This window comes from Cibotium barometz, chromosome 53, assembly GCF_041138505.1.
Source record: "Cibotium barometz isolate CiBa-2024 chromosome 53, ASM4113850v1, whole genome shotgun sequence".
Taxonomy (NCBI): domain Eukaryota; kingdom Viridiplantae; phylum Streptophyta; class Polypodiopsida; order Cyatheales; family Cibotiaceae; genus Cibotium; species Cibotium barometz.
Genome location: NC_141098.1, coordinates 22215769 through 22242685, shown reverse-complemented (window position 1 = coordinate 22242685; position 26917 = coordinate 22215769). Strand labels below are relative to the sequence as shown.

General features: G+C 44.1%; 1 protein-coding gene across 2 annotated transcripts in view; it reads right to left on the bottom strand.

The window, feature by feature from the left end:
- LOC147608410 (UDP-Glycosyltransferase superfamily protein) overlaps nucleotides 1–26917 on the bottom strand; it is a 93382-nt gene that overhangs the window by 2438 nt on the left and 64027 nt on the right. For both annotated transcript variants that reach the window (XM_086789529.1, XM_086789530.1), the window contains exons 8-10: nucleotides 14449–14504; nucleotides 14246–14280; nucleotides 13950–14118 (exon numbers count right to left, since the gene is read on the bottom strand). In XM_086789529.1, the coding sequence (XP_086645655.1) occupies nucleotides 13950–14118; nucleotides 14246–14280; nucleotides 14449–14504 (260 nt within the window). The remainder of the gene's footprint in view (nucleotides 1–13949; nucleotides 14119–14245; nucleotides 14281–14448; nucleotides 14505–26917) is intronic.

Sequence of the window (26917 nt, the reverse complement as noted above, 5' to 3'; positions counted from 1 at the left end):
CTTGGAAATAAAGCAAGGGAAACACACCCACCTCAAACATCTGCCTCCGAAATCAAGTTCATACTTGTCTAACGAAACCACATAGCTAGGTATCCAGGAATCAGTTCAACTAAAGGTAATATTCCTCCAAACTGTCACCATGGAAACAAGACAAACTAGAACCGATTCAGGCTCTTGAGAAACACAGCAATCTCTCAAAAACTTGAAATCACCGAGATGACTGTCTGCAAGCTACAACATAATACCTGTACCTAGGGAATAACTTCCTAACCTTTCCCGTCGTAACGTCTCATAACTCTTGTGTACTGTCAAGCAAACCAGCATTCCACTGGGTAACTCTCTCAATGAATGCCTCCTATCAGAATATAACCTTGCTATATCCTGAGCACTCCTGATAGCATCCGATGCACCGACTAGCTATCCTCTCAGAAACCTCTAGTTGTATCAATCCAAATAGCCTTAAATTCGATAGTTACCGAAGATGCAGGTTGAAAACCATTGTTACCGAAGATGCAGGTTGAAAACCATACATTAGCATACTTAGACTGTAATTAGTATCTGAATGCTAGTACAAGATAGACAAAACCGACCATAGGGATGTACCTCTCCCGATCAGATGGTCACCTGGAGACGTATGCATAAAGCATATCCTCCGAAACCTGATCACCCTCCTATTTGCCCAACAGACCAAGGATGATCAGCAAATACTTCCCTATCCGATAATCATCTCAGGTATCTCAGCACTCTCATCATAAGTAACCTTAGAGAATGCTCCTATCACGACCGTGATCAATACAAAACACCAATGATATAAGACATCGAGACTGTGTTACACTGTCGATAAAAACCCTCCAATCAAGTCAATATCTGTCATCGAAAGTCTCATGGAAACCAAGGCTATCGAAACCCACACTAAACATAACCTAGTTGTTGCCAGGAGTCCTATGCTCAGCATCATCATAGGAAAATTGACCAAATCATATGGTCGCCTGGTGCCAAATGCGAATAGCATTCCACCAAAATATGCTATATCCTCTCTGTTGCCTAACAGACCGAGAACAATCATCATGAGCAGGAACCCAACCCAGTCAATCATGATTGCCTGAAGTACATAGAAACTTCAAGTTCTGCCCAACCACTATGTCAAGGTAATCCAAATGCCAAACAACATCACAATGTTATTGGGACTGGGTCAAACTAGTATAACCCCACTAGTCAACACTACCACTCAGTCCTCGATAACAAATCCAATCACTAGATATTTGCCTCATTAGAGGATAGAGCTCATACCTTATGAACAAAGGCAAGTAAAACATCAGTTACCATCCAGCAATCACGAGTTCTAGATCACATCAGAGGTTAAAACATCTACCTCACTAAAATCCTGTAAACCGCACATGAAGTAGACCCTAGCATCCCATACCACCAGGATATGCCCCATATACGTTTTACAAATCCATTACTCACCAGTCTGCAGACCCCAAATATTTAAATTGCTAGCTATATCTGGCACAAAAACTAACCCTTCATAGAAGAATAAATCTATCCATGAGATCCACTGAAAGACCGTCAATGATACACTCTCTGAGTATGGATCTCTACAAAATATATGCACACAGCTCAAACCCACTAGTAACCCAACCGGTTTCCAACACCACTCAAAATAAACAAAACATATCAGCTTCACCATACCAATAACGAATTCATCACCCCAATCCTAGATCCAAACATAGATGCAATCAATCCGCAAAACAGCACTTCAATCATCTCCAATCCCTATCCATTTTTCCCTCTTCTCTGTAATTTATTCAAAAATCAATGCATCTCACCTTCGGTCAACTAACACCCAAACAGAAATATGGATGGATCCGTAAATCCTATATGCAACATATCCTAGTGTCCCATACCACCAAGATATACTCCATATAAGAACTCCTTTAGACCCAGAAGTCTAGGTTAGAGTGGTCAATTCCTTCCTGGACCGTGTCTTGACACAACTAGACTCCTACCTGAATGTCGGCCACTTTAAGGTTAGACCCCCACATCAATCTACCAATACAACATTCCCTAAGACCTCCCCAATCTTGGGATTACCATATGTGCTTAACACTAAAAAATGACAAACTACCTCCCCAATCTTCGGATTACCATATGTGCTTAACACTAAAAAATGACAAACTATGTCAAATTTAAATACCCCAAATAACATTGTTCCCGTAGCTACTCACTGGCACCGAGCATAGCCATAAATGCCTAACCAATCTTTTGAGTACTACTACCACAATAAGTCCTACACAAAAATCTTTGAAGAGCACTAATAGCTCGTCATTTCCAATCAAAGGACCCATAGAAAACTGCCCAAATAACCTGAGAAGAAGCCTAGGAAATCCCAAATAGTAGAACAGAATCACACTGCTCCTCGTAAGAGAGTAAATCCCAGCACAACGAAGTTCACAATCCTATTGAGGAAATTCACCCATTTCCACCCTTTGTATCTGCCCTCCCCAATGTACATGCCCCATCCAATAGATCCAAAATCCTTGGATAACTAGGTTCTATCAAAGAACCTCTTTCCACATACCAAAGCTATTGCATCTCTCATCCAGAAAAACTAAGACAAGGTCTTGGAAATAAGATAAGGGACACCATGTCACAAAGACATCATCCTCGTCTACCGTATGACACCTAGTATACTCGTTTAACCAACCACATCACATGGTTCATTCATGACCCCTCGATCACGGAGAAGGATATCTATTCTGTTGAGCCTTAACTTGCAAACTTTAGAATAACTAGACAAATACCAATAGAACTAGTACACCTTCAAGGAAAAGTAATTGAACAGAGACCCATCCTCCACATGAATATAACTGTAAAGCTATCTCATGTGACCATAGAGAAATCACATCAGTGTATCAAACCACATACCTGAATCGGTCTTGATCGTAGTCAAGACTCATGCTCCTCATGGCTTGGACTCGTGTGAGCCACAAAATTACCACCCCACTAAACCCCAGCATAAAGCCGTAACCTCTGTCAATGGATGCTCAAAAAATACCTCCAAGAGTACCATGCACTACAACAGAAATGTGCCCAATCTCCTCCATGATCCCTCTGTACAATAAATAAGACCTAGGGACCAGATTGTAAAGACCAAGGCTCCCTAATCAGTAGTGTCAAAACAGGCAAGATCAATGATCGTACAAGAAAATAACATCAACTACGAATGGCACTCAGCTATGACAAGCGTAGATTGCAATTGAAGTGACAACCCTGACGAAATTTTCTCCTGGATGTTTTTCTAATTGGTAAATAGTAAAATCATTGATAAACTATCCAGAGTAAGCAAAGTTAGGGACCAGATTGTAAAAACCAAGGTTCCCTAATCAGTAGTGTCAAAACAGGCAAAGATCAATGATCGTACAGGAAAATAACAACAACTACGAATGGCACTCAGCTATGACAAGCATAGATTGCGATTGAAGTGACAACCGTGACGAAATTTTCTCCTAGATGTTTTTCTGATTGATAACTAGTAAAATCATTGATAAACTATCCAGAGTAAGCGAAGTATCCCTGAATCTAAAAGTGTAAGAAGGATTCCCCATGTCAATCTTGACAACCGTGATAAACATGACAAACATGCTAGCAAAAATTTGGAGGTTCGGTGTCATGCTATCAACCATCCCTCTGATCATCGTCCCTTGGTATCCACCAGGTAGCCTACAATCACAAGGATCCACACAATAAAATACGTGTGTCCCCCTCTCGTACTACACAAGGCATGGAATGTGTATCTAAAGATATGTCGCGTGCACGCTCGTGCCATGGCTAATCCTGAGCATGAACATCAGTATTCCTTGATCAAGGTTGTTTCCGTACGGCGTAAGACGGCTTATCGTACAGAATACCGTACGGATCTTTTCAGGAAAAAAAATTTAAAATTTTCTTTTAAAAAAAATTTAATAAATTTTTTCCCAAAAAATTTAATAAATTTTTTCCCAAAAAATTTAGTTCTTTTGGGAGCTAATGGTCTTTTTTTTGCTTATCTATGGCTGTTTGAGCTTCCTCTATACTATGATGCTTCCCTCCTTTCTAAAATACTCCATATCTGGACTTGGAAATACCTAAGTTTATAAGTATTTTTTTAAAACACCGTATTTTATCGTATGATTTTTAAAAATATATATATATTGTACCATATTTTCCCGTCCGGTATCGTATCGTACGAACCGTACGGTATCGTACCTGACAACTATGTCCTTGGTTAATAAGCAGTTAGGACAGCAGTACATCTTCATCGCATCATCATCAACATCATCTGCAGCAGCATATCATCATCGACATAATCATCATCATCATGAAAGGAGGGCAGGGGACCATGTCGGCAGGCACCAGACGGTCCCATGCAGCAGGCGCCAAGCAACAGCTTGCATGGCAGCCGATTTGGACAACATTAAAGGTCATTAAAGGCAATTAAATGCCCATTTTCAGGTCCAGGCATCTGGCCGATTGCAGCTACGCTGGCCGACCAGTTTTTCCTAGGATAATATATAAGCATCAGTCATTGTTAAGTCATTTCAGCAAGTCTCGTCCATGCGCATGGCCCATGGCTACAAAAGCGCACTGCAGCCCATGCATAAAACCAGTGCAACCTGTTGCTACAGCACTTCAACAAGAAGAAAGTGTGATCCAATTAGGGTTTCTGCATTTACGGTTTCCAGGAACAAATTTCCCCCCTTCTTGCACATACCCTCCCGGGGATGGCCTACAAAATTCTTGCCAAGGCCATCAACCAAAGACTGCAGCCCTTTCTCCCTAACTTGATTCATGGTACACAGACGGGCTTTGTTCAAGATCAAAGTATTCCAGACATCTTCACCTTTTGGGAGGCGACCACATTGGCCAAGATGCGTCAGCAGATCTGATTGTTCTCCTTCTTTATTTTGAGAAAGCCTATGCGGAGTAGATTGGGGCTTTCTAGAGGGAACGATGTGCATGATGGGTTTCTCGAAGGAGTGGGTCCGAGGTGTATTGGGACTTTACTCGGCTTCACACAGCCAGGTTCTTATTCAGGAAGCTAGAGGTGACAAATTTCCGCTTTCTCACTCAATCCAACAAGGGTGCCCTCTAGCACCTTATCTCTTCCTGTTTGTCGTCAAGGCCATGAGTAGTTTTCTCTCCACATAGGAGACCAGACTCCAGGGTCTACATCTTCCCATCTGAGCACAAGAGGAGCTCCTTGATTCTGAGTTCGCTGATGTGATACGGCAGCATACCTGTCGGGGTAAGGGGAACCTCCAGAGATTCGCCGAGGCGATTGAGATTTTATGTCGTGCATCCCGAGCACAAATCAACTGGCACAAGTCGTGTGGATTTTGGGTTGGCTCATCGCCTACCCTAACTTGGCGTCCAGTTGAGGCTTTTCACTGGGTCTCGAGGGGCACTCTAGTTCGTTATCTTGGATGCCAGGTTGGCATTGGCATCTCCCCTAAGCAGAAGCTAGCCCCTCTTCTTCTGAGCATTCGGAAGAAGCTATTATACTAGTATTCTGTCAGGCTTTCCTTATCTAGCCACGTTGAGGTGGCGAACCAAGTTCTTCTCGCCACCATGTGGTACATCACCTCCTGCTGGTCTTTCTCCCAGACTTGTATTGGTCATATTCAGCATTTGATCCGAAACTTTTTGTGGGCTGGTAGTGACGAGATACCTACCCAAGCCAAGGTGGCCTGAAGAGTGATCATTCAACCGCGACACAGAGGGGGCTTGGGCATCATCGACCCCTTCATTCAGAGCTGTGCCCTGTTGGGCAAGTTGATTGTTTGAGGTCTTCTTCCAGGTAGTGAACCTTGGAAGGACTTCCTCTTGGCTAGGATCTCCACCCGCACCCCAATGCTAGGAGGCCCTTGGCCTCAGAGCACGAGATGGATTTTCCCATAGATGCGGGCACAAGGCTTTAGCGCAACATTTGAGGATAGATTTGCAGCCAGTCTCTTGCGTGCTTGGGATCATCTCAGGCCGGCCTTTCAGCAATCAGCTCTAGTAGCCTTTGAGGAGCGGCTCCAACAGCCTCTAATCTAGAATCCCATGGTCCATCTGCCTAGTGGTCACATGCTTGGAGCTTGCCCGCACGTATCATGGAGAGCTTTGAGCATGGCCCCCGCTAGGTCACTTGGAGATTGGCTTCCATTCAGACAATTGTCCCAGAGGCTTAAGAGAGAGGCCTTATTGGGATCCAAGGTAGAGACGGACTTAGCCTCAACATCGACTCCTTAATCCCTCCGGAGTGGCTAGCCACAATGCCAAACCCTCCTCCCCCGCAATGGCTAGGAGTGTCCACTAGGCACAATATACCTTTGGCAGTTCATGGCATGGGCCTTACTCACCTTCTCTATTGGACTTCATGGCAGACTGGAGAGAGCAAAGACCCCCTTAGAGGACTTCACAGGGGATGCACCTTGCAGAGGGTGAGGGTGATTGGTTTCATGCACATGAGTGGCACATCAACCCTCCACCGGCCAAGGTGGCTAGAGAGAGACTCTTGCGGTGATGGATTTGGGAGGGCCGGCCTCTCACCAGTATCAAGTGGGACCTAGGAGAGTGAACATGGCAGGATCCAGAGGACGGTGAGGAGAAACCTCGCACCCCCTTCTTCGCTTACACTGCTCAAAGGTGGAGGGCACTCCAATAGCAACAACACATTGGCAGTCCCAGGGCCTCCCGCCACACTCTCTCAGATTTTAGTTGGCACTTTGTTGGCCAATGGGGGTAGCCCAACATTAGAGACTCAAGGTGTGGCCGTCTTCAGGAGTCTCAGCGTCATTGTCTTTGGGATTCAGTAGGTTTGGCAGAGGATCCTACACGTTTTCACTATGGATCAGGCCCCCACCCATATTGTTACATGGGGCACAGTTGCTAGGCCAAAGAGGCCACGATCATCATGCCATATGAGGAGGAAGTTGGGGGACTAGCCCTTCAGGTTTCTCACCTTCATATTTCTATAGTACAATTCCAGCTCCTCCTACAAGTCGCTGGACTCCAGGTTCTAGCCAAAGATGGGAGATTTGCAACAATATAGCTATGTGGCATATATGGAGAGTGCGATGCAACAAAGCCATCGAAGGCACCCTCACCCCACCAACGGAGTCTATCTGGAGCATCTAGCTCAATATCATTCATACCCTCCAAGGTCAGTGGGGGCAGCTTCAGGGTGGCTCAAACTGCATGAGGAAGCACCAAGAAGCCTTTCTGAGGATCTAGCGGCACGGTCCCTTTCTTACAGATGGTGGTGGCAAGCTCACTTGGCATTATCGACCACCAGTGTGGTTGTTTCCCCCTCCCCCCATTGTATGAGATAGCCTTCTCCTCCTAGAGCGGCCAACCATAGGAGAAGTGCATCCTCCCCTTCTGTTCATCTTGACTCTCATCTCCCATTTGGGGACAGGTTTGTACCATAGTCACAAGAAACGTTTCGAGGTTTTTGGGGTTTTGTTTCGAAAGGTCCCTCGCCTAAGAAACTGCAAGGTTTCGAAAAATCAATAATTTCATAGAGTATAAATACTTAAAGAACTTATAGTAGCCATCTAAAAACATAGTGTAATGATGAAAAAATAGTCTCTTCTCACACATCTCGAGGAATCATCCTTATTTTGGTGAGGCATTTTGGCATTTTTTCTTGATTAGATGCCACAAGTAGTTCAATCAAGGACTCTTAATAAATTGAAGAAGAGAAGGTAGAAATTGGGAAAGATTTAAGACATTGAAGGAAGAAAAAGGGGAAAGAAGAGAGGAGAAGATGAGAAAACGAGAAGAAGAGCAAGGGAGAAGAAGTGGAGAGAAGAAGAGAAAGGAAGAAGAAGAGAGAAGAAGAGAATGGAGGAGGAGTAGATGTGAAAGAAGTAGCAGAAGATGGAAAAGGGAAGGAGGGAGGCATGAGAAATTTGGGCGAAACTGCCGTACTTGAGAGGTTTCGAGGTTTTTAAAAACCATTTCAAAGTTTCAAGGTTTCGAAAGCTAGAAATAGGTTTTTTTGTTACTATGGTTTGTACCTAGCCATTTTGGCTGTTCTAATAGAAGGATCTTTTTTCCGGAAAACACAAATAAATAAATAAATAGCATAGGACTGGGGAAAATACACTCCATGAGCATAACCACCTCCCTTGCTTCTTTGGACAGAACAATAATATGTTATTCTATGATCTAGGTGTCTCATCACAAACGAGGAGATCAAGTCAAGGATCCCACAACCTTTGTTTACGGAAGGCCAAACCATGAGCTAAAGCATTGAGGTGTGGAAACTTTGCCTAGCTTCTTAGCTCAAACATGAGCAAGCCTTAGAGCTTTGGATTATAAAATGTGAGGACTTTTAATAAACTCAGGTAGAGGCAGTCAAAACAACGAGATTTCCACATGACGGTCTAGAAGATTGCATCTAGCTCAAGCACTGAAAGTCCAAATTCATCCATATTTAATATGGTGCCAAGGGCATATTCCCAATAAATTGTAGTCTTTCTATCCTTGCCAATCCTCCCTAAAAGCTCCAGCCCCCAAAATGGAACCACATACATGACTGTAGTGCAAACTAGCAAGTTGAAGAGTTTCCTCTTCACCTAGAGGGATCCTTGAAAACATTGTGCATCTAGCCTGGACAGCCATGTCCATGGCTACATTGTGCATCTGTAATGCATCTCAAAAAAATTATCCGCCTTCAAAAACAACCCCTTGTTAGAGTATGAGTCCACAATCTCCACAAGTTTCCATCTGTTGTCAAAAGATGTCTCTGAATGGCATTGAGTACTGCAAGTGGTCACAATAAACACTTCTCAAATTTTGGCCAAAGAAAGTAAGAGTATATGTAGAGATGAAGTTTGATCAGGTTGGTGTTGAAAAACACTTCATATACCAAAGCTAAGGTGTGTATGATCAGAAGCCATCAGTGGTTGTGGTGTTTTGCACACACACAGGGAGTATACCATGAAGCCTATGCACTAACATTTTGGCAATAAGTTTGTAAATTACCGGCATCAATGTAATAGGCCTCCAATCAAATATGTGATCACACAGATGGTTTTTGGGCACAAGCTTGACTATGCCATGTTTCCAAGAATGCAGCAACTGATTTTCTTGCCATGCCACATTGATCATTCTCAAGAGGACCTCTTTCAAATCATCCCAAAAAGAAATGTAGAATTCCACCGTAAGGCCATCCCAGCCAGGGGACTTATATTTACCGAGGTGGAACAATGCATTATCCAGTTCTGTGTGAGTAAAAGGTCTCTCCAAAGCAAGAGCATTATCCGGCTCAACTATTGCAGAAACATATTGGAGTAACTCAGTCCTTGCATCAATCACTTGATTAGATGGGAAAGGAGGAGCAGAGAATAATTTCTGAAAATAGTTGTGGCATTCATCTTGGAGATCCAAAAAAGAATGAGTCCAAGAACCATCCAACTTCCTAACCCTCAAGCATGAGTTTTTCTTTCGAGTAGCATGCAATCCCTGAAAGAAAGCTTTTGATGAGCAGCCCTTGTCCATGAGGGGCTTCATTCTCGCCCTTATCTGCCATTTGTGCAATTTCCTCTTATCATTAGCAGAAAGTTTTGATTGAGCACGTGATAGGTAATCCTTTTCTGAATCCGTAAGTGGCCTAGATTGGGAAAACTCAGTCAATTGTTGCACTGTCTCTTTTGCCCCCCTAATCTCATTCCTCCATTCAGTCATATGCCACTTGCCATACTCCCTAATGACATTTTGCATACGAGAGACAAAGCTGTCCCAAGCAAAATTCATGTCCTCCTGGGCATGCAATAGCAAAGGATGAATAGCAAATTTAATCATCTGCCGGAAATATATGTGCTGAAAATATGCGCTGTTAACATGCAACAATCTACTCGGGAAAAGTGGCAAATCATCCAGAGGCATGCCAAGCTGTAAATTCATCCACAATGGAGCATGGTCTGACAATCCCAATGAGAAATCTATCAGTAGATGAGGGCTGAAATCTGCAAATTGTTGTGGATAAAACAGATACCATCTGTCCAGCCTTGCCCAATATGTGGTAAGTGCATTATGGTGAAAGGTATATCCAGGGACCGACCCTTGAAGAAGTAGCCATAAATCTTCAGCCTGCACAGAGAGAAGCATGTCATCCCATTTCTGCCTTTCCAAAGATAGCATATGAGACCGTTTTGTGGTGTTATCCCTAGGCAGAGGGGAATTATTAAAATCCCCACAGATGAATGCATTGGATCTCCATGGATATCTACATATAGAGTCCCACAATGTGGCCCTCATGGCCGAGGTCTGGGAGGCATACACTGATGCAAACTCAAAAATATCACCATTGACATTACATTGTATGACAATCCATCTGCCACTGCTGTCATTGAAGGCCAACTGAGGCTCCAACTCATGTCTCACCAGTATGCATACACCTGAATAGGTAGCGGTACCAGCATAATATATATCATAACCATGCAAAAAGCCATGATGTCCAGCCATGGAGTGCTGATTGTGCTCTTGCAAACAAACAATATCTGGCTGCATTTTATGTACATAATTCCATAGAAGCCTCCACTTTGAAACATTGCAGAGGCTCTGTACATTATATGTAAAGCACTTAAGTGTTTGAAGCATAAAAGGGGTATGTACAAAAAAGTGAGGATGAAAGGAGAACTTCAAAGAGGCTAAGCCTCTGCCTCCATAGGCTGCATGCCTTCACTACTCATGTAGGACATAGCATTTTCCCCCTCCTCTGAATCACATATGGGGATGCCTTTCTTCAAGACCCCCACCCAATTTTGAAGGACAGGGGCGGAGGCTGAAGTAGAAGTCTGTCCTGGCGAAGGAGAAGAAGCATCCCGTTGACGAGATTGAAGAGGGCGTTGCTTCAGAACAACTACCTTCTTAGGTTGTTGGAAACCATCCTGATCAATTCCCACAGATTCATTCAGCTTCTCTTTCCCTTTATCTTTTCCTTTTCCAACAAGCAAGTGCACCTGATTAGCTGATTTTGCATTCTTGGCTGCATTTGTATTTGCTGCCTTAGCTTGCAAATTCTCATTCTTTTCCCGGGGCTGAGGTGGCAAAGCATTTGGAGGGGGCTGATGGAGAACCATCGGGCATTCAGAAGCTAGATGCCCAAACTTGTGACAGGTAAAACAAGTACCTGCAAACACACCCCACTTCAATTCAAAATACTTTTTGCCCAATTGCACCCCCTCAACTTCGACTGCAATAGAAGGAGGGGTAGGTATATCAGTGTCCCAAAGTATACAGAATCTGTTACGGTTTCCCATGGGGCGTGGAGGACAAATAACCTGTCCCAAAGTGGCAGCCAGGCCAGGCAACTCTTCACGCATATAATCCGGAAAGTTTGCAACCTCAACCCATACTGGGCAGTGGTGCCGTATCAGGCTTTGGTAATCCTTGTTGGGGGACCAGGGCATAGCATGCACCATTTGCCTCCCATAAAACAGCGGAGAAAACTCAAGAAGCCTCTGTTTGCATGAAGCATCTGATAGATGCACCTCATAAAAACCTCTGGAAGCAAAGTATACTCCTTCTACAAAGCATCCTCCAAGGATGGATTTGATCCATTGTGCAACATCACTGGCTGCGGGAATTCTTCCTGGAAAGAATATTATGACCGCAGTTTGAGACAGCTTCCCGAGGGGATTCACAATGGACGGCAATTTCAACTTATAGGTGACCTCTGGAATGGGTTTGCCCCATTCTTGGCGAGACTGCTGGAAGTCATCTTTAAGAGTGTCATATACATATTGAGCTTCTGATGTAGATTCTTCCTGCAACAAAGGAGGCTCTGATAAGCGACGTTTCGCATCTGTATTTCTTTCTTTCCTGGCATATGTACAGACGTCCATTCCTTGAGCCATAATCAAAGCACGCAGGAAAAGGAGAGAAAGGTTGTCAAAGGAGGCAGATGAGATATTGACAGAGAATTCAAGCAGAGGGCAGAATCAGCAGAAGTGGATACGCAGGTACGTGGACAGATAGGGGAGGAAGATTGAGGGCTATTTGGCGGTCAGAGTGCAGAACAGAAAAGGAGAAAAACTGGAACAAAAAACTGCGAAGCAGAAAACAGAAGCGTAAACAGTGAAAGAGGGCAGCACAGGTGCGACAGACAGACGAGGAGCAGGGAGGATGATGAGCGTCAGTCTGGGAGACGATGGTCGGATGCTGCAGGCCGCGTTTAGCAGGGCAGAGCTTGCAGCGGGTATCCTCTGTCGACGTCTTGAAGGCAGGCGGCAGGGTGCTCTCTCTCTCTCTCTCTCACACACACACACACACACACACACACACACACACGCACACTCCACCAGAGTCATACACTCCCTTCTCTCTCACACACACACCACACACACACACACACACACACACACACACACACAGAGGAGCACATAAAAGAGAATGTCACCTTATGAGAGGAGAAGAAAGGATAGACTCTAAACTGAAACGAGAGTATGGAGAGAGAAAGATTGATTAACGTCTTTGGAGGGCTGAAACAGCCCAAGAGACCAATGATGATACGATATCTGTGAGTACTATGTTGGGAGATGCATAGGGCATCCCCTATAACCTAAACAAAGCACAATGAAAATGGAAACTGTGGCCAATGAGGTGATAAACCAAGTGGTGAATGTGTTTGCCTAGGACCAGGAGGTCTTGGGTTCAAAACCCCACAAGCCGCTTCCTCTGCAGCGTCACCTACAGGCGGATAAAAAGCACCTGGGCAGGCGCCTGCGGGCGGTGAAAAACAGTAACTACAGGAGGATTTTGGGCCTAAGGCTAGTTAGAAAAAAAAAATGGAAACTGGTGTCCACGAGAGGATCCACCAATTCACAAAGAAGTCGTGACATGTCAAAGGCTGATAGGGTTGCAACGTCATCTCAAGACCTCGTCTAGTCATGGAAATGATGAGGATCCAAAGTTCAAACTCATAGATCCTGATATGATTGGAAATGATTCTCTTCCCGAAGGAGAAGTGTCTTAGAATGGCATCTCATGGAAGGTGGTCTCTTCTACTGGGCTTTGAGCCTTTGATGTGTTCTGTGTGTCATCATCTGAAGGTATCTAGGAGCAGCTAGCATTTGGATTGTCAGGATGGAAACTCCCTGTGGCTGCAATATCTCTATGTGTGCCTTGATATTGTGCACTGGTCTCCTCCTCCCCACACTAGCTTTGTCCTTCTTGCCTCTTTGTCCCTTCATGCGTTGGTCTCTGTGTCCCTCATTTCTCATGCAGAAGAGGGCCACGTACATTTGGTACTCATCCTCTGTGGCATGACACAGACCAAATCCCTCTCTAAATAGGCAGTGAGAGAAGCATTTAATCTCATAATATGTTGGGCATCGAAGGATGGGGTGCTCTTCAGTCTCAATCTCATGCATAACACACAAAAAATGCGCATTACAATTACTTGGGAGAAAAAAAACTGTGCTACAATTTCATTTTCTTAAGGATAGATGAGAAGGAAGTCTATCCACTAGAGTATAGAATTATTGTAAGATTATGTTCCTATAGAAAATTAAGTTGTCCGTGGCATGTAATCGAGTTGGTAGTCGATGAACTCTGGAGCCAGAGGTCTCAGGTTCAATCTCAGCATGTTGCTTGAGATGGGCACCTCCTCACGTGAGGGTTGTATTCCGCCTAAGGGAAGGTATAGGGCTCTCCGCTCCCCCTAACCCTCCGAAATATGGGTCGAGATAGAAGAGTGGTTGAAATTTTGACTTATTATCAGGAACTCAACTTGGGGCATAAAAGGAGGAGACTGAATTCTAAAGCCGGATTGGGGGCATACTCATTTTTAAGGCAAAGAGAAATAAAGATTATTGATTGATAATTTATATGTTGTTTGAGAACCTAATCTCCAACAAACACAACATGCATTCATTCAAGGACGAACTTGTCAGATTTAAAAAGCACCGCACCTTCCAATGGAGCTCAGCCCGATAAAAATTGGAGGGGTGTTGGATTCACTGAGAAAAGCTACCAGCTCGGGAGAATTTGAGTGTTGAGAACCGAGTCCCCAAATGTGAGAGTCTATGTTTGATTCCCAAAACCAAAATCCACAAACATGTACATTGCAAGGCCAATAGGCTGGGTATTAAAAAAAAAAAAAGCAGCCATTAGACTGTTTCTTGGATAACCCAGGCACCAAACAACAAAATTAGGACACCACATTTCTCAAGAAAAACATAAATGGCAAGTAAAACATCACACATACAAGGGCACTCCACAACTTCTTTGCTGAAGCCATACCTGATTAAACACCACAGTGCAGATAAGGAACGTGGTAAAATGAGGAAAAAGCATTTACTGAATTTCCAACCCATGCACAAAGCACTTGCTGCCAAATGGTTGCTTTATGATTTTGATATGTTTTGAAGTACAAATATGCTTTCAACGCACGAGAAAGAAAATACATACAAAAGAAGAGGTTCATCAGGCCAACTTTGTGTGACTGGAATTTCCGTTACTGGATCCTGCAAAAATGAAACCCATCATTCATTATTGATCTCCTTGACAGACAACTGCATGAAACCTTTTCATTGCTTATCATCAGTATTTGACCTCATAAGTCAGCTGGTCAGATTGTCACAATGGGGCTGGTAGGGAGGTTTGCATTAGAAGCAATCATCAGCATGTATAATATTCCTGAATAAGGCAGAGGCAAGCACAATGGATTCCTGTTCAGAATTGAGAAAACAGGCCTGGAGTATTGGTCATGTAAGCACCTCCATATAAAGCACCCAGGGCACGTAGTTGGTAAGGATGGCCTTCATAGTGCCAATGCCTAGTTTGTTGCAGGGGGGATAATTTTTATAAGATTGAAATACATTCAATCTTTAAAATTAAGAGAGATTAGATAAACACGCAATAATACAAAACTATTTTCAACTAATTTAAAAAAAAAAAAAGCTAACAATAACAAAAAAAAAATGAATAAAATCTTGAAAGTGTGCGAGTGACACACTATTGCAGTTCCCACCAAGAAGGCCCAATCCATTCTGTCGTAGGCCTTCTCAGAGTCAAGAATAAGCACAGCAAGATCCTCGCCTCTGAGCCTAGTGGAACATTGTCACCTCCCAGAAAGTGAATATGTTATCCAAGATGCTCCGATGTTGGATAAAGCTGTTCTGGGTCGCATGGATCAAGTCCGGGAGATAAGGCTGCAGGCAACTACCGATTGCCTTAGCGAGGATCTTATAGACCGACCCTAGGAGAGTAGGTCCGAACACTACAAAGAACTCTCTTGAAACTCAATCACTTATCTGAGTCCAAAAGCAAGTGCTCACATGATATCTGTACTCAATCCTCTGTTCCTATAGGGCCTCAGGAGGCCAAGGCAGGCTGCTGAGGGGATAGGAGTTGGGCGGGGTCTCCGCTCCTAGAGTCGTAGCCACTTGAGGTCTAGGTGCCTGAGTGGGAGTGGAGTGACATCCAGCCCATCTGCCTGCAGATGAAACAATAACCCAGAAGCCCCGAGTACTCCACATGCTAAGGGAGGAAGGGCTCGTCGAGACAAGGAACAGCCACCTCCTGAAGGCGGTTCTCCAGTGAGGACAAGAGGACGCAGAGTGATGGAAGCCCCACGGCCCTGGCTTTGACCAAGGCGGCTGAAGGAGGGGACTCAATCACCTGTCCCAAGGTGCGGCCAATCGCTAGTAGGAGCTCCATGTACTCCTTTGGGAGCTCGGGGAAGCAAATAGTAACTGGAAAACCAATGACACCCACCAAGGGGTCCATGTCAGAAGAGAAGCCGTGGTGCCGTGGTGCAAAGAAAACCGGTGTTGCATGCACGGAAGCCTTGCTGAACTGATCCACAACCCTAAGCCTGATTAAGAACAAGATGCTAATTAAATATGATTAAGACAGAGGAGAGAGAAGAGCTGAAGAACTAAGCATCTACTCGACAATTGTCCCCATGCTTGCTATCCCTTTCCCTTAACACAAGGGCAGGTCACCTGCCGGAACTGATCATGCCTGTTACTAGGCCTTTGGAACTTATCGGAGAGTTTAATGATGTACTGGTTCTAAGTACATATCCCCAGAGAATGCTTTCCTCCAACTTCGCCTATTGCAGACCACTCCATACATGTAGGGGCTAGATGTCACTCCTAAGGGGTTGACCAAGGGCCTAGATTATGTACATTCTTTCATGTCACCTTTTTGTATCATATAAATACAAAAAACCTAACACTAACTCTCTCTCTCTTCTTCTCTCTCCTCTGTTCCTCAACATTTAGCCCATGGAAGTTAGGTCCTCAAAGGAGTACCTTAGTGGTTTCCCGGGAACAAGAGGTGCAACTTTAGTAGGTGCCTTGAACAACCTCAGCCATCAATCATAAGTCAGTGTGTTCAGGGACAAGGGTATACATGTAAGGGGACAACGTTGGAACAGATGCAAAGCCATGGAGTGGAATCAGAAGCATAGTTCCAAGGAGGTGCACAGATCCATCGGAAGAATGCAGCCTTCTACAATGATGAATATATACCTAAATGAATCCAAGAACATGCCCAAATTGACCTTATAAGAAAGTGCAATTTATAACCTCATGGTAGTCATCCACAAGACAACAAACAATCAACTCCATAGTGCATTACTATGACATCCACACTAACGTCATCAACGCCCAATAGTGGGTGTAGAACTTGGTATCGAGACATGCTCCCACACACACACACCCCACGCACACGCGCACACACACACACAAACACACATAAGAGCATACATTCATACAAAGGTCTGTGTACTGAGTTTCTGTCAGTGCTCTGGAGATACAAGGCAGACTCAACCATAATGAAGCCTAGCACTAAGGATCATAACAAAGAGAAAGAATTATTACAGCAAAAAGGTGGTTGATAGGGCATATGCACCACTAAAGATAGAAAGAATTAACACAATATCAACTGGCTGCAACTTGGACGAAAACTTCACAATGTGAAATTTGCATGTCCGCTAATATAGCATAAAGAATTATGCTGAATGAATGATGCCAATGATTGGCTTATGCTTATTGAGTGTTGGTCGACCAGCCTTTTGCTGGCCGACTAGGTGTGATGCCGGCCGACTGGACCTTTCCGAGTCATGCGTATTTTCCATGGGTTGTCGGCCTGTTGTATACTAGCCGACCAGCAGCCCTTGGTAGTATATATAGCACTCAGCCCCCCCACACACCATTGTACCGGATTTCGTGTATATAGTAGAGTTTATACAGCATTTCTCTCTCCTACTGTTCTGCGTTTCTGTTCTCACAGGTGTTTGTCTCATTTCCGTTGTCCATTCCGACATGGTATCAGAGCCCTAGGTGGCTTGAAGCTTGGAGATAGTGAGAGCATTTGGGACAGCAGCGATTGGTGCTGATTGGAATGATTTTGGGCTGTTTGGGATGTGGAGAAGCAGGTAGAAGGTGGGCATCATTGCTGGACAGCCACCTTGCATAGCAGTTGCAGCCTCTTCTTCATTTTTTTTCCCACCCCTTCCTTCACAAGACCTCCTGACCCCCGAGATGGCAGATTTGCTCCAGATGGCATAAAAGCATGTGAAGATCCCCACCCTCCCGACGTCCTAGGTGGACCAACAGTTGGATAGGAACAACTATGGCATCTGGAAGGTAATGATGGAATCTGTCCTGGAGTCTTATGATTTGGTTGATTTCATTCCGGTTGGAGTTCCAAGGCCAGTGCTGTGGGTGTGCCCGCCCGTGTTAGAATTCCCTCCATTTTTTTCTGTCCATTCCCAGTTTTGTAGGACCCGTAGGGAGGCGCCTCTTTTCTGCTGTCAGCGGTAGTTTTGTTGGCCGACCAGGAGGTGCCCGCTGAGTGCTCGCCGACGAGCCTTTTGCTGGCCGACCACGTGTGATGCTGGCCCATAGTGGTTGAGTACTTCAGGTACGGTGCGGTATGGTACCTGTACCGTACAAGTACGTAAAGTACACATCAAGAAAAGTACTTTAAGTACGCTCACGTTTTTTACTATATATATATATATATATATATATATATATATATATATATATATAGTAAAATAAGGAATATCTAGCATCCATACAATAATAGCATGAAAGAAAATGGTAATGCTAAAATGAAAACTAATCTATTAACTACTAAGCAATGACCACTCACTAAAATAATGAAAAAACGGGCCAAATAAGTGTTGTACATTGAACCTCATATTTGGTACGCAGACCTTATCCGTACGAGGTACGGTACGTATGGAGTGGTACGGAAAGTACTGAAGGTACACATCAGATGAGTATGGGTACGGAATGCAACTATGTGCTGGCCGACTGGACCTTTCCCAGTCATGGGCATTTTTCATGGGCTGTCGGCCTATTCTATACTAGCCGACCAACAAACCTTGGTAGTATATATAGCACTCAGCCCCCCCCCCCCCCCCCCAACACCATTGTACCAGATTTCATGTATATATTAGAGTTTATACAGCATTTCTCTCTCCTGCAGTTCTGCGTTTCTGTTCTCACAGGTATTTGTCTCATTTCCGCTGCCCATTCCGACAAAGAGAAGGGGGGGGGGGGGGGGGGGGGGGGGTGGTCAGGCAACACAAGAGCTCCAGCTGTGTATAGGACTTGAGCTAATATCCTTCGACGGAAGGCAGATAAAACACCACCTTACCCAGTGTCTAGTGTCTGACACTTAAATTCAGCCCTCAAAGTTGCCTTACCTACATTTGGACTTGTCAAAGCCTCTAATGGCAATGCATTACTTATTTAATACATCAAGACTAAGAAAATCCAAGATGGCACCACTAAACGCCTGGAAACCCCAACATGACCTGTAGTGGAAAAAATGAAATCCACCATTCATTACCTTGCCATAGAACTGTATGAAACCTTGCTTTTCATCAGTAGTTGACCTCATAAGTCACCCGATCAAATTGTCAATGGGACTCATAGGGAGGTTTGCATTAGAAGCAATCACCAGCATGTATAATATTCCTGAAAATAAGGCCAAGGCAAGCACAATGGATTTGAGAAGAAAGGCCTGGAGTATTAATAATGGAAACACCTACATATCAAGCACCTAGGGCACGTACTTGGTAAAGATGGCCTTCATCAAGGTGGAAAGGTACAGTAAGGTACGCATTCAGGTACGGGTTGAGATTTTGAGGTACGTTAAATACGTAAGGTCCGTAAAAACATAAAAAATATACTATATAGTGTACATATATATGTAGAAAAATGAATTAGAAAACAATTCATTTCTAAACATTCAACAACAGAATTACCAAAATGAGAGCTCCATCTGTCAACATGTTTCCTTCGCTATCATACTCTCACCTCTAGCTCTGCAATGGCGGTGACCGCATCGGCTGGCACCACCACCACATCATCATCATCTCTCGTTGCAATGTCTATATCAATGAGAGGAATGGCTATATTCGCACTTGCATAAGCCAGCTAAAATCGGCGGTGGCGGCCGGCCTAGGGTTTTTTTTTGGCCCAAATTTTTTTTAAAAACTGCCACGTACTTGCCAGTGGGATGATAGCTCAAGTGGTGAAGGTGCTTACCTAGGACCAAGAGGTCTTGGCATAGTAACATGGAACACCATTCCATAGCCTTGGGAACGAGGAAACGCGTTCCATAACCTCTATCGCTCCTGTTCCCGTTCCGCAAATGTGCATCCTTTGCTAAAGGCATTCCGGGTCTAATTTTTTAGTAAATGAGAATTTTTGTATTTTTCTATGATCATATCATATCATATGAGAGTAGAGTATGACCTTGCATCTAAAAGGCTGGGCAATATATGCCCTTGCATCTCCTATCTAAAAGGCTGGGCAATATATGCCCATTTTCTTTTCGGGTTCCCGTTCCCGTTCCAGAACAGACCTCCATTTCATCTGTCTGTTCCCGTTCAATGTGACTATGGGTCTTGGATTCAAAACCCCCCCTTTGTGCTTCCTCGGCGGCATCGCCACGGGTGGATAAATAAGCGACTACAAGCGGGCACCTACGAGCGGTTAAAAATCGGTAACTACGGGACAATCTTGGGCCAAAGGTTAGTCGCCGGGGGGGGGGGGGTCCATACAGTACCGTACTGTACACTCAAACGTGCCCCCCTTGGTGCTTCCTCGGCAGCATCACCACGGGTGGATAAATAAGCGGCTACAAGCGGGCGCCTACGAGGGGTGAAAAATTGATAACTACGGGAGGATCTTGGGCCAAAGGTCAGTCGGGGGGGGGGGGGGGGGGTACGGATCCATACAGTACCGTACTGTACACTAAAACGTACCTTATAATAAGGTACGTACGTATGGATGCAACCTTGGCCTTCATAGTGCCAATGTCTAGTTTGTTGCAAGGGAGGGGATAATTTTCAAAAGATTGAAATACATTTAAGCTTAAAAATTAAGCGAGATTAGATAAACACACAATAGTACAAAACTGTTTTCAACTAATCAAATGAAGCTAAGAATAACAAAAAACTAAATGAAGAAAATTTTGATAGTGGGCGAGTGACACTATCGTAGATCAAATGGGTAATTGCAATATTTTCCAGATGGTGAAGCTGGAATTGGAATTGCACAAAGAGATGCAAGTAGCGAACCAGGAACCCATTACAAACTTAAAAAGTCAGATCCGCACTATGGAATCCTCGCATGCCTCAGCACTCCAAGAATGCAATGGGACCATAGATGGATTGAGGGTCCAGTTGGAGCAGGAGAAAACTTCCTTGGCTGTGAAAGCACAGGAGTACATTGCTTTACAAGAATCCCACCAAGATCTGGTCTAGAAAAATACCACTTTATAGGAAGCTAGAGTGGCCACTTTGAAATAAGCTGTTGGTAGAATATTATGCTTCCCCAGGACCCGCAAATGAAGGGAGAGTTCTTCTTTTCGGGATTTCTCAAGCTTGATATCTCCAGATAGCTGCTTCGCCCTACAGTATCACGAGGTACTTATCACAAAGGGAGAGTTCTTCTTTTCAAGATTTCTCAGGCTTGATATCTCCAGATAGCTGCTTCACCCTACAATATCATCAAGTCAATTCCCTCAATCGTCGTGCCAAACTGGTGGATTCCTTGTTTTCCGAAGTTGATGCATTTGATGCTCGGATGCAAGGTCACCTCACTTTCTTGATTGATTTATATGATCAAGACCTGCCATTACCCAATTCTGGTAATTAGTCTACCATGTGGAGCCTGGATGATATGGCTCGTGTTTTTCAAACACAGGAATATGCATTTGTGAGACTTAGGATCAAGTTTGGTGCGTATTTCCCTGCGTATGTGCACGTACGCAACACAACCAAACACTCTCAAGTGCTTGTAGGACGGAGGCTTCCCTGTCCATACTTCCTCTGGCACTTTCCCACCAAGCCTTGTGTTAGGTGACCTGTTTATAAGATGAACGGCTGTCATAACAGCTTCAGCCCAAAAACCATGAGGTAACGTAGCATGTGACAACATAGAACGGACCTTCTCCTGAATGGTCCTGTTCATCCTCTCTGCTGTCCCGTTTTGTGGAGGATCATAAGGAGTAGAGAGATCCCTCTTGATGCCTTCAGCATCACAAAAGTCTTGAAACTGTTTGGACATATACTCTCCACCATTGTCGGAACGCAAAGCCTTCAGTGTTTTGCCAGTTTGATTCTCAACAAGAGCAACAAACTTCTCAAACACTGAGAATGTATCGCTCTTCAAACGAAGAGGATAAACCCACACCTTGCGTGTGGCATCATCAATAAAAGACACAAAATATTTTGCCCCTCCCAAAGAAAGCTGAGGCATCTCACATACATCTGTATGCACAAGCTCTAACTAAGCATCTTTCTGTCCAAGAGCTTTCTTGTGGGGGCACTGGAGTTGCCTGCCATATATACAATGCTCACAAAACTGAAAACTTTAGAGAAGGCAAGTAACCAAAACGAGACAATTGCTCCATTCCTTTGACACTCATGTGTCCAAACCCGCTATGCCACATAGAGATTTCCGGCAGCTCGGTTGCATTTACATTAGCATGGTGACAAACACCTGCATGCATGAAGTAAAGAGTGTCCACCTTAGAGCCTCTGGCAACAACCAGTGAGCCCTTACAAATCTTCCACTTTCCACGACCAAATGTGGTAACATAATCAGCATCATCAAGCTGTCCAATAGAAAGCAGGTTCTTCTTGATCTCAGGCACATGCCTGACATCATGGAGCATAAGCTGTGAGCCATCTGAAAACACAAGCCTCACATCACCTCTGCCAAGAATCTTGCATGCATGGTTGTCACCCAAATAAACTACTCCTTCATTGCCAGTAGTATACCTGACAAACAAGTCTCTGCACCCTGTGACATGAAAGGAGGCACCTGAATCAATGATCCATGAGTGCATACCATGACCATCTCCTGTAAGAAGTGAATGGACATCAAGTGAAGACGTGAATAGGACTTCATCCTCACTGTCACCTGCATGTGACACATTGACTTCTTCAATCTTGACTCCACTTTTGCTCTTTGGCTTTGCATCTTTGGCTTCATCTTTGTCTTTGTCTTTTCCTTTGCCCTTTTCCTTTTGATCATTCTTCCATTTGTAGCATTGCTTTTTGATATGTCCCTTCTTGCCACAATAATGGCATTCCAAGTCCTTTTTGGAGCAGGACTTGCTCCTTCCCCGTTCTTGGCTTTTACCCCTTTGCTGGGATCTCCCACGTGCATTCATTGCATTGGACTTTCCAACAGAGTTGTTCTTCCTGTTCATCTCCTCTTGAAGAAGAGCACCCTCCACATCTGCATATGACAGCATAGCATTTGAATTGCTAGTGGCTGTCCTGAATGTGTCCCAACTCTCTGGCAAAGTGCATAAGAGAAAAGTGGCTTTGAACTCATCGTCCATTGCCAACTTTTGATTGATAACCTGGCTGACAACACCATTAAACTCATTTAGATGGGCTGTCATAGACGCCCCTTCCTTCATTTGAAGACCTATGAGTTTCTTCAACCAATACACTTTGCTTGAGGCACTTTGCTGGGCATACAAGTTCTGCAATCTTTGCCACATTCCCCAAGCTGTCTTCTCTTCACGTATGCTGAAAAGTAAAGAGTCTGACACAAACAACATGATGGTAGATCTTGCCAGCTCATCCATATCTTCCCATTCTTTAGCATTAAGAGAAGCGGGCATTACACCCCTTTCTTTGATGGGCTTGTGCTGCTTCTTCTGGAGCAACACATTATAGCACTGGGTTTGCCAAATATCATAATTATGTGAGCCTTCAAGCTTCTTGATGTGAAGCAATGAAGAGCTCTCACCTGTGGTTGCCATAGCAATATGCAACCTTTGACACAGTCAATGCCTGACTCCTTGCAAGATGTGCAAACACTGCACCAAAAGCACACAAAGTGCTCACAGTTGTTCTCCCAAAGTTTATCTCCCACTGCGGAAGCACGAATGCAACTCTTTTAAAATCACCAAAATCTGGTTGCTGCAGATTTATGACAGCACCTTAGATGTGCTATGTTCCCCTTCCAAAACACTGTACAACAGTACTAAGTGCTCACCAATGATGTACCAAACCTGTACCGGCAAGTACAGCAGCTGAAAATGAGCCTTTTCCTCACTCAAATCAATGTACAGCCATGCCAAAACTTGTACAAAGTTGTACCAAATCTGTACCAGCAAGTACAGTAGCAATAAATGCTCTCCTGGCTGTCCAAATGAGTGAAAATCAGACCTTGACAGTCCCCACCACTGCATACAACAGTCCCGGACAGAAATTGGGCAAAAGCCCCTTGACTGCAAGTGGATTTCTGAGGGTTCAAGGCATAAAAGTCTTCCTTGCTGCTTTGCCAAGCTCAACAAGCACAAAATCTTGAAAAGCCCCTTGTTTCAAGATCATTTCTGATCATGCATGGTACATTAATGCACATGAAGGCATCCAGAGTCTTCACAATGCTTCCCCCTGGCCGCATATACATCCAATACATAAAAGCCCCTTGATTTACAAGCACATTGAGTGCTTGACAGGCATCAACACATTGCCCAAAGCATCAAATGCCAGTGCCTGCATGCAAATCAACCCAATTGGCACAAAAGCCCTTTGATTTGCACTCCAATTTCCTGCAATTTTGCCCCAAATGTGAGATTGCTCACATCATACAGCATGTATGAATGCCCAATGGCACAATTACATCAAAAGCCCCAAATTTTGACATCCAATTTCCTGCAAATTGACGCGGAATGTGACCAATGTCACCTAATTGTTGCCAATTTTGCTCAAAATCTGAGCAATTTGGACCTGTACCTGCTCAATTGATGATTGTACCTGCTCAATTGATGATTGGAAATGCAAATTCCAAAATTGAAGCAAATACCTCAGGCAATTTCTGATTTTTGTTTCAGAAAGGGAGGAGTCGTATTGCTCTGATTCGTGAACTGATGATGCTGCTGCTGTGCAGGTATTGAGAGGGCAGCTGTATTCGTGCAGGTTGGCGTAGACAGGCAGCGCTGATTCTATGAGCTGGCAGGTAGTGGCGAATCAGACCCACACACGGCAACACTCGTGGGCGGGGTATCTTGGCGATGGACGAGTCCAACGCTATAGAGGCACTGTAGGAGGCACCTGCTCTCATCGAAGCTGGCGGGCTGCACACAGATGGTGGCGGGTTGTGCTCGCCCAGTCTGGCTTCGACGGCTCGCTCGTAGGCGTGTTCGCCTGAGTATGGACGCCCGCCTGCCTGCATGCGCGTATCCGCCCAACACCTGCGTGCGCTTATTGACCACCTGCCTGCGACTGGTTCAACAGCTCTGCGCACAGGCGACCAGCGACCAATGAAGAAAGGGGAAGAACGCTGCAGCCCTGCCCGTGGCTCTTCAATGCTGCGCGTTGCCCTGCATTGGAGGTTATGGTGTGTGAAGCGAAAGCTACAGAGGTGAAACCGGTGGCCCTTGCAATTGGCGTCAAAAATGCCTGTGGGCACGCACCCCTGCTTCTTCAAGCAAATGCTGCAGTTGCAATCGCCATGGCTCTGATACCAATTGAAGGGAGAGAATTAGGGTTTCATGTGGGAGACATACACAGAGAAGAAGGGAGAGAGAGAGAGAGACATATGTGGGGATAAGTCAACTCACAGTATGAGTGTGTGACTCCCCTATCACACATGTATATTTGCTCTAGTACACATAGTGCACTTAGTACATTAAAAGTACTAAGTGTACTATGTACTATAAAACTTATGGACTAGTATACACTGTAAGGGTGGGCATAATGCCTTTACCCCAACATGTACTTTCATACACAAGCCATGAGTAGGCGCTACAGTCTTCTAGTGGAGTGTATATGCACATTGCAGTATCTCCAGAATGCTCCGTCACACTACTCTGATGAGACTCGAGGTCGAGATAAATGTAGAGCCATGGACTCATTCTGCAAACACAAACATGGCTAAGCTTCCAAGTGTTTAATGGGTTATGTATCGCATAGTTGGAGTGACGGTGTCACCCTATCCTCCAATTACAAATAATACATTTCATTTTCACTTGGATAGTGTGTCTCATGGATGTAATGGTCATTTCAAAGGAATAAAGATCTCATATTTCCAATGATTTTTCTATCAATACTGGATTGAAGACAATATTTTAGATCAAGGGAACTTTGTATTTGATTGATGAATGTTTAATATATTGTTGAGAATTTTACAACGAGAGGAGCAAAATGGCTCTCGCAAGGCTGAAGATTGTAGAAACAGCCGGGGTAGCATGGAGAAACCATTGCGACACCAACTAGCTGGATAGGAATGATCTCAAAGCTTATCTAAGGAAGAGATTTTGTCCCTCCGGATTTTTAGAAACCAAGAATCAAAAATGAAATATACACTGTTCTTGGAAGATCTTAAAAGGTGCCTTTTCAAAACAGTGTCGCGTCACATCTTGGATATATGCACCCCTTAGCATCTCCCTTGGAAACCTATATATAGACGAGGAAATGAGCTCATTTGACACACCATACCACACGAGAGAGCCTCGCAACCAAAAGTCTAGCCCATGAGCTCTTGCTCTCCCTCAACATCCCATGATTACTTTCTTGTTTACTCTCATTCTTGATGGAATTAACCAAGTTTTCCTTATGAAGATCAATCAAAGAGAGTAAAAACAAAGTCAAAGGATAAAGAATAGCAAAGTTTAAAGACAAGGACTTCAGAAAACCATTGAAGAAACAAATCAAAGTCTTAATCATGAAGAAGTTTTAGAGATCTTTGATTCCTTTTTGGAATTCTATGAACAATGTATCCAACATTCATCAATCAAATACAAAGTTCCTTTGATCCAAAATATTATCTTCAATCCAATATTGACAGAAAAATCATTGAAAATATGAGATCTTTATTCCTTTGAAATGACCATTACATCCATGAGGCACACTATCCAAGTGAAAATGAAATCGTGTATTGCTTGTAATTAGGAGGAGAGGGTGGCACCATCACTCCAACTATGCGATACACAACCCATTAAACACTTGGAAGCTTAACCATGTTTGTGCTTGCGGAATGAGCCCATGGCTCTACATCTATCTTAACCTCGAGTCTCATCAGAGTAGTACGATGGAGCATTTTGGAGATACTGCAATGTGCATATAAGCTCCACTAGAAGACTGTAGTAGCTACTCATGGCTTGTGTATGAAAGTATAAACTATCAACATCCTGACATCTAACATCTTCATTGATATTAATGTAGAGTATTGGATATTCCCTTAATATAAAAGCCAAAAAGCCACAAAAGTGAGCTACCAACTTCACTGAGGGATCACCACTGGCATGATGTATAAAAGGACCGGTAGTTTCGATAGTAGTTGCTGGAAACACTCCAATCTCCTCAAACGAATGGCCAGGACCTGTGAGAGTATCAAACTTAGACCACTATCTTCTACGGACTATTTTCCCATCATAC